This window comes from Pristis pectinata, chromosome 17, assembly GCF_009764475.1.
Source record: "Pristis pectinata isolate sPriPec2 chromosome 17, sPriPec2.1.pri, whole genome shotgun sequence".
Taxonomy (NCBI): domain Eukaryota; kingdom Metazoa; phylum Chordata; class Chondrichthyes; order Rhinopristiformes; family Pristidae; genus Pristis; species Pristis pectinata.
Window position 1 is genome coordinate 6,842,929 of NC_067421.1, and position 8,047 is coordinate 6,850,975.

The window sequence follows — 8,047 nt, forward strand, 5'->3', positions numbered from 1 at the left end:
GTACAGGAGCGAGATAGGACACCTGGCTGAATGGTGCCACAACAACAACCTCTCGCTCCACATCAGTAAACCTGAAGAACTGCTTGTTGACTTCAGAAGGGAAAGGAGGGGTGAACATGCGCCAGACTACATTGGGGAATCGGTGATGGAGAGAGTCAGCAGCTTAAATTCCTAGGTGTTAACACATCGGACGACCTGTCCTGGGCCCAGCACAGAGATGAAATCAAAAGGAAGGTGTGCCAGCGTCTTTACTTTCTTAGAAGGTTAAGGAGGTTCGGCTTGTCACCAAACACTCTAACAAACTTCTACAGATGTACTGTTGAAAGTATCCTGACGGTTGCATCATGATCTGGTACAGCAATTCAAATGTAGCAGGAAGCTGCAGAGAGTCATGGACTCAGCTCAATACATCACAGGCACATCCCTCCCCATCATCAGTAGTTTCTACAGGAGATGCTGCCTCAAGAAGGCAACATCCATCGAGGATCCCCACCATCCAGGCCATGCCATCTTCTTGCAGCTACCGTCGGGCAGGAGGTACGAAGCCTGAAGCTCCACACCACCAGGTTTCAGGAACAGCTATTTCCCTTCAACCACTCATTTCTTGAACCAACCGGCAACATCCCTAATCACTGTCTCAGTACAGCAACACCATGACCACTCTGCACCACAATGGACTTGGTTTTTTTGTTCTAATTGTGTTTTTTCTTGTAAAAATGGCATATAATTAATGTTTTATTCATGTTTTAACTTCTGAGTACTGCATATCAGATGCTATGTGCCTGTCATGCTGCTTCAAGTAAGTTTTTCATTGCACTGTGCATACATAAGAACATAAGAAATTGGAGCAGGAGTTGGCCATCTGGCCCGTCGAGCCTGCTCCGCCATTAGTAAGATTGTGGCTGATCTGGCCGTGGACTCAGATCCACCTACCTACCTTTTCCCCTTAACTCTTAATTCCCCTACTATGCAAAAATCTATCTAACTGTGTCTCAAATATATTTAATCAGGCAGCCTCTACTGCTTCCCTGGCCAGGGAATTTCACAGATTCACCACTCTCTGGGAAAAGCAGTTTCTCCTCATCTCCGTCCTAATCTACTCCCCCAAATCTGAGGCTATGTCCCCTAGTTCCAGTCTCACCTCCCAGTGGAAACAACCTTCCTGCCTCTATCTTATTTATCCCTTTCATAATTTTATATGTTTCTATAAGATCCCCTCTCATTCTTCTGAATTCCAGCAAGTATAGTCCCAGGCGACTCAATCTCTCCCATAGGCTAACACCATCATCTCCAGAATCAACCTGAACCTCCTCTGCACCACCTCCAAAGCCAGTATATCTTTCCTCGAGTGAGGAAACCAGAACAGCACGCAGCTCTCCATGTGCGGCCTCACCAGTACACTGTACAACTGCAGCATTACAGCTGCAACACCTGCCCCTACACCACCTCCATCACGTCCATCCAGGGACCCAAACAGTCCTTTCAGGTGAGACAGAGATTCACCTGCACCTCCCTTAATATCATCTACTGCATTTGGTGCTCCAAGTGTGGCCTCCTCTGCATCGGTGAGACCAAACGCAGACTAGGTGACCGTTTCCCAGAACACCTGCGCTCATCAGTGATGTGGGAGGGGGAGATGAAGTGACTGGCAACGGGGAGATGTAGATCGCAGTTACGGACAGAGCGCAGGTGTACTCCCCGTTGCCGGACACTTCAACTGCCCCTCCCACACTATCACTGATACGTCAGTCCTCGGCCTCCTCCACTGCCGGGAGAATTCCAAGCGCAAACTGGAGGAACAAACCTCATTTTCCATCCTGGAACCTTGCAGCCTAACGGCACGAACATTGAATTCCCCCACTTTAGGTCATCCCCACCCCCTTCCCCACCCCCCCCCCCCCGACACCACGCTTCTTCTCTTCTTCCCTTTCCCGGCCTATCTCTCTTTTTTTTACACCCCCTTTTTCTCCTCTCTCTCCTTCCCTTTGACCCATCCCCCGGTGGATCTGCTCTCTCCTCTTCCCCGCACCTGCCCATCACCATCTCTTACCTGCATTCACCTATCGCCACCCTGTGCCCACCCCGCCTCCCCTCTCACGTCCACCTGTCACTGCTCTGCTTTTCCCTCCTATATATCGGGCTTCCCCTTTTCCTATCTTCAGTCCCGAAGAAGGGTCCTGACCCCAAACGTTGACCGCCTGCTTTTCTCCACGGATGCTGCCTGGCCTGCTGAGTTCCTCCGGCATCATCGTGTTTTTCATGCAGCGTAACCTCCCTGCTCTTAAATTCGATCCCTCCAGCAATGAAGGCCAACATTCCATTTACCTTCTTGATAACTTGTTGCACCTGCAAACATGTACTTGTGTACATGACAGTAAACTCGACTTCAACTTCAGGTAACCTGATTTCTCTGTCTGGGTCAATCGTCCATCTGTGGCATTGGATCAACTTGTTTCTTCCCCCCACCCCCCTCCCTCTTTCCTGTCTCTCTGGGAGTGGAGGTCCCCTCTGAAATTTGCAATCCCCACATTCTCAATTCTGTTCTTGCCTTCTCTCCAACTGCTCCCATTGACCAGATAACCTTACTTACAGCCTGTCCCCATGGTCACCCCAGCTTTACCCCACACACCCCGCCACCCTCTCAGCGGCGTCTTTTCTCCCTCTTTCCAGTTCTGACGAGGGGCCTTCGACCTCAAAAAGGTGAAGTTTGCTTCTCTTCCCACAGAGGCGACCTGAACTGCTGAGTGTTTCCAGCATTTTCTGTTGCAGAGATATCCCTTCTGTTCGACTACACACCTTCTCCACAGTGGTCAATCGCTCAGCCCGAGCCCGGGGCTAACCCCAGAGTGCGCTGTGGCAGAGGGGGGAGCGGGACGGGCTCCCGGGCTCTGTGAACTCAGCACAGTTTGAATAACAACGTGAGGTTCACCCGCGCTGCGTCTCGCAACTTTCTGTTTCAGTTTCTTGCACTCGGCGGCTCTGCTCGTCCTGTGACCTTCCCGCAGCTCCGTCCCCTCCCCACCCCACCTCTCCCCACCCCACCTCTCCCCCTCCCCACCCCCACCTCACCTCTATTCCTCCCCACCCCAACCTCCCCATCCCACCTCTCCCTACCTTGCCCCCCACCCCACTCCACCTCCCCCCTTCCCCACCCCACCACGTCTCCCCACCTCTCTCTCCCTCCCCACCCCCACCTCTCCCCTCCCCACCCCCAACATGCCCCTCCCATCCCACCTCTCCCCACCTTCCCCCCCACCCCACCACCTCTCCCCTCCCCACCCCACCTCTCCTCCCCACCCCCACCTCTCCCCTCTCCCCTCTCCCCATCCCCAACTTCCCCATTCCATCCCACCTCTCCCCTCCCCACCCCACCCCACCACCTCTCCCCTCTCCCCACCCCACCACCTCTCCCCTCTCCCCGGCCAGTTGGTAACCGGGCTGATATCTCCGCCCTCCCCTGAAAAAAAGACTCCCTGGTCCCGGGTCTCCGAGCCAATGGCAGGGTGTGCCGGTGGGCGGGTCAACCTGCAGTTAGACGACCGGCCGAACAGCCGCTCTGGGCAGAGACTCCGGGCGGCGCAGCGAGGAAGAGTTAGTACCCCGACTGGGTATGGGGTAGGAAGGAGGGGGAGAGGGAGGAGGGGAGAGGGAGGAGGGGAGGGGGGAGAGGGAGGAGGGGAGGGGGGAGAGGGAGGAGGGGAGGACGAGAGGGAGGAGGGGAGGGGGGAGGAGGAGGGGAGGGGGGAGGGGGAGAGGGAGGAGGGGAGGGGGAGGGGGAAAGGGGAGAGAGGAGAGGAGGGGGAGGGGTAGGGAGAGAGGAGAGGAGGGGGAGGGGGTAGGGAGAGAGGAGAGGAGGGGGAGGGGGTAGGGAGAGAGGGGAGGAGTGGAAGGGGAGGGAGGGGAGGGAGGGGGAGGGAGGGGAGGGGAGGAGGGGGAGAGGGAGAGGGAGGAGGGGTAGAGAGGGAGGGAGGGAGAGGAGGGGAGGGAGAGGAGGGGTAGAGAGGAGAGGAGGAGGGAGGGAGAGGGGGGAGGGAGGAGAGGGGAGGGAGGAGAGGGGAGAGGGGGGGAGCAGAGGACGGAGACGGAGGGAGGAGAGGAGGAGGGAGGGAGGAGAGGAGGAGGGAGGGAGAGAGGGGAGGGAGGGTCGCGATCCTGTGTCCCGCTCCGGCCGGCTGGGGACTGGGCTGTGACCCGCCCTGAGCCCGGGATCCCGGTGACCCGCCCTCTGGCCCCGGGCGGCACCTTCCCACGGGCGGCTCCCGGAGACGAGGAGCCCCGACCCTGGAGCCCGCGCACACTCAGCCGTCCCGGGACTTCCCTCCGCCCTGCGCTCGGGAGCCGGGACTGCGGGGGAACTCCGGCGGGAGCGGCCGGGCGGCTGACAACGCCGCCAGTTACAGCAGGACCAGAGAGATAGGAGCAGGGGGCGGCCACTCGGCCCCTCCTGCCTCTTCTGTCCGTTCACTGATATCACTCCTGGCCACTTAATAGACCAAGTGGGAATGGGGGGGGGGGGGCAAAGGGGTGTGGAACACAGACACAAACATCTCGCCAAGTTCCGCCAAAAAGCTCCATTTCACAGCCTCCTGGTGCATCCTGAAGGAAGGCAGCGTCTGTTATTGGAGGAGGAACGGTTCACGTTTCAGATGAAGGGTCCCAGACCTGAAACATGAACTGGTTCTCTGCCCACAGGTGCCGCCCTGACCTAGCTGAGGTTTATCTGTTTTTATTTCACGTTTTCTGCATCAGCGGTTTCATGACTTTTGACAAGAAACTGTCCCCACTGTCGCCGGCTGGGAAGTGCGGTTCGCACAGGAGTTTTCAGGATGAGGGGGTGGAGTGAGAAGGAAAAAATAGGATAGCAGACATCGCTGAGCCTGTGCTTTGTAATTACAGGTCTTGCAGCAAGTTCGGGCAAAGCAGCTGAGAGATGGCAGATCCTGTGGTGAGTGTTGGCCAGAGGCATCTGTACTCATGTTCCAGGCTGCCAGCCGTCTGCTGACATCCAAGCGCCATTCACAGAGAGATCATTTTATTGATGTGACTGAAGTTGGTTTGATGAGTGTGTCCTGTTTGCACAGGTTGCAGGTGATGGAGGCGGAGAGGCGGTGAAGGGGGAGGCTGGTGGTGAGATCCCCCTCGCCGGACAGAATGACCCTCCAGGGAGCACAGAGGAGACCCTGGTGTTCTTTGACCTGGAAACCACAGGACTAGGTAACGGATGTGTGATCACTTGAGACTCCCTCTGCTCCGTGAACCCCCAGAATCTGAGAGCCCTGGTATTGTTACTGCAGAGAAGAAGGCCATTCAACCCATCAGTTTCAATGCTGGCTCCTGGAAGAGCAATTCATCAATCCAGTTCTCCAGCTCTGCCCCCAAAGCCCCACAAATTACTCCCTCTCGTCCCTCTCCTCTCACCGATCAGAGGAGATTCCAAATCGTGAACACTGCATAAAGAAATTTTCACCACATCCTGTTTAGTCAGCGTCAGAATTAGTGGTGGGGGAGACGTGCTGCATTACGCGAACTGGATGTGAGGGGGAAGTGGGACAGTGCAGTGTGGAACCAGACAGGTCACTTCACAGCATCTTCACATGGTGGTTTAAAACGACGACACATTTCATGGGCCACCCCGTGTGATTCAGTCTGGGCCCTTCCATCCGTCTCTCACTCCCCAATTCTCCCTCCGTCTCTCCCTCCCAGACCCCTCTCTCCCTCTCCCTCCCAGACCCTCTCTCCGTCTCTCACTCCCAGACCCTCTCTCTGTCTCTCCCTCCCAGACCCTCTCTCCGTCTCTCCCTCCCAGACCCCTCCTCTCCCCCGTCTCTCCCTCCCAGACCCTCTCTCCGTCTCTCCCTCCCAGACCCTCTCTCCGTCTCTCCCTCCCAGACCCTCTCTCCGTCTCTCCCTCTCTCCGTCTCTCCCTCCCAGGCCCTCTCTCCGTCTCTCCCTCCCAGCCCTCTCTCCGTCTCTCCCTCCCAGACCCTCTCTCTCCTCCCAGGCCCCTCTCTCCGTCTTCTCCCTCCCAGACCCTCTCTCCATGTCTCCCTCCCAGACCATCTCTCCGTCTCTCCCTCCTGGCCCTCTCTCCGTCTCTCCCCTCCTGGCCCACCTTATCCCTGTGTCAGTCCCGGCACAGTCCTACCTCCAGTCTATATGTTCCCCACTCCTGTGCAGTCTATTCTTGTCTCTCTTGTAGGCCACTCTGTCCACGCCTCACTCCTATCCCACACTACCTATCTCACTTCCAGTGTTTTCTATCACCAGTCCATCTGTACTTCATTCCCAGACAGATCTCTCCATCTCTGGCTCCTGGCCCTTTGTTGAGTTACCAGAGATAAACTGCGGAGAGCTACTGATGTTACTGCAGTCATGTTACATCTCCATTCAGTTACAGGATGCTCCATGAGTTCAGCAGGAGCTTCGAGGAGGTCCTGTTGCACTTGGTGAGCTGAGGGATTAACAGGGGGCTGCCACCATTGCAGTGGATCGTGGGATCACCCTTCCTCCATTGTGTACGTCCAATCGCTTTCACTCTCCAGCCAGAACCAACAGGGAAGGGACCCACGTGGTCTCAGGGTTTGCTTGTGCCGGGCAGCTGAGAGTTGCTCAGTCTGCAGGTCTGCGTAAATCTGCACCCAGTCCTGAAAGGAATGTTGTGCTGTAACATTATGTCTTCCAGAAAATAACTGTGAGATTGTGCAGCTGTCGGCAGTGAGCGGCGAGAAGATCTTTAACAAGTACATCCTGCCCGGCAAGCCCATCTCGGAAGGTGCATCCAGAATTAATGGATTTCAGGTCATGGATGGGGTCCTGTACCTGCAAGGGGAACCTCAGACCACCAGCAGCGTCCAGGACACCATGGAAGCTTTCCTCCATTTCCTGCAGTCCCTGGGCACCCCTCTGTTAGTAGGTCACAACAACTGGAAGTTTGACGCCCCCATCCTTCTACGAGTCTGGGAAGAGCTCTCCATGAAAGAACAGTTTGCCAACTGTATAACCGGATTCCTGGATACTCTCTGGCTCGCCCAGACTGCTGTTCCCAGGTCAGAGGTCCAGAGTTATAGGCAAACTGAACTAGTGCAAGTATTTCTCAAGAAAGGTTATAAAGCTCACAATGCTGTAGAGGACGCAAAGACTTTGCAGGAGCTGTATTCTGTCCTAAAATTTACTGCAGAGCAAAAGAGGAGCAGTCAGTTCTCAATCGCTCAGCTTGAATGCCAAGTGTCTCTGCAGCCCCTGCTTAAAGAAAAAATCATTTTCTTTCAGTTAGTTGACAAACTTGCCTTGCAGGGAGTTAGTCTCCAGAAGCTGCAGTCAACACACCAACAAGGTGGTGACGCAGGACTGAAGAGCTTCCTCCAGTCCCTGGGATACGTGGAACCTATTTACATCAGGCTCTCAAAGTTTTTCAGTAAGTGAAGGGCAGCGTTTTATTGATCCTTTGACTGATGTAAACTCAACAATGAGGACCGCGTGCCCCGGTCAATATGCCCCATCTTCTTCCTTAAAGCTAAAACATTTTCTGCAGCTATTTTTACCTAATCACTCCAGATCTCGGCATTGTTGAAACACCTGTAATAATGATGTTATATAGATTGCAAATGTATCTTACGTAAATCCTAAATAAATGATATTTTATGATCATGACTGTTGATTACTAACTTAACTCCAACACGGGCACAGTGTGAGAGAAGTTGGTCAGTAGTAATCTGCACAAATCTATCTGAGAGACACTGTGGTGTCCTTGCTGAGGGGATGTTACTGGGTTTTACTGCAGCCGACTGTTGGAAGTGCTGCGATCAAATGGAATGTTTCGAAGGACTGACTGGTGCTGCCAGCAGTTCCATGGGTCAAGCCTGCCTCAGAAGCCAGTTTCCATTCTTTAGGAAATAAAATTTTTCTAAAAGTGGAGATTCTGGAATTATGAAAAAAGAGGGGCGGAGCAGTGATAGATTGGGGAGGGAGGGGGAGGAAGAGAGGTGGCGGTGGGATGGAGGGAGGAGAGGAGGGGGAGGGAGGAGAGGGTGGGGTGGGGTGGGGGGGG

General features: G+C 55.0%; 1 protein-coding gene across 4 annotated transcripts; it reads left to right on the top strand.

The window, feature by feature from the left end:
* The first annotated feature begins 2,733 nt into the window (after window positions 1-2,733).
* LOC127579483 (maternal protein exuperantia-like) lies at window positions 2,734-7,633 on the top strand. 4 transcript variants are annotated; one of them, XM_052032323.1, is made up of 4 exons: window positions 2,734-2,918; window positions 4,897-4,945; window positions 5,082-5,214; window positions 6,683-7,633. In XM_052032323.1, the coding sequence occupies exons 2-4, from the start codon at window positions 4,931-4,933 to the stop codon at window positions 7,420-7,422; spliced, it is 888 nt and encodes a 295-aa protein (XP_051888283.1). In that variant the 5' UTR covers window positions 2,734-2,918; window positions 4,897-4,930; the 3' UTR covers window positions 7,423-7,633. The 4 variants fall into 4 exon arrangements, with proteins under 4 accessions (XP_051888283.1, XP_051888281.1, XP_051888279.1 ...); XM_052032321.1 differs by lacking the exon at window positions 2,734-2,918 and adding an exon at window positions 3,400-3,608; XM_052032319.1 differs by lacking the exon at window positions 2,734-2,918 and adding an exon at window positions 3,401-3,591.
* The last annotated feature ends 414 nt before the right edge of the window (window positions 7,634-8,047 follow it).

Bases quoted from the DNA above. Each gene is read 5' to 3' on its own strand.
- LOC127579483 (XM_052032323.1), top strand. The intron at 5,215-6,682 runs GTAACGGATGTG...TATGTCTTCCAG, and splicing joins CCTGGAAACCACAGGACTAG to AAAATAACTGTGAGATTGTG.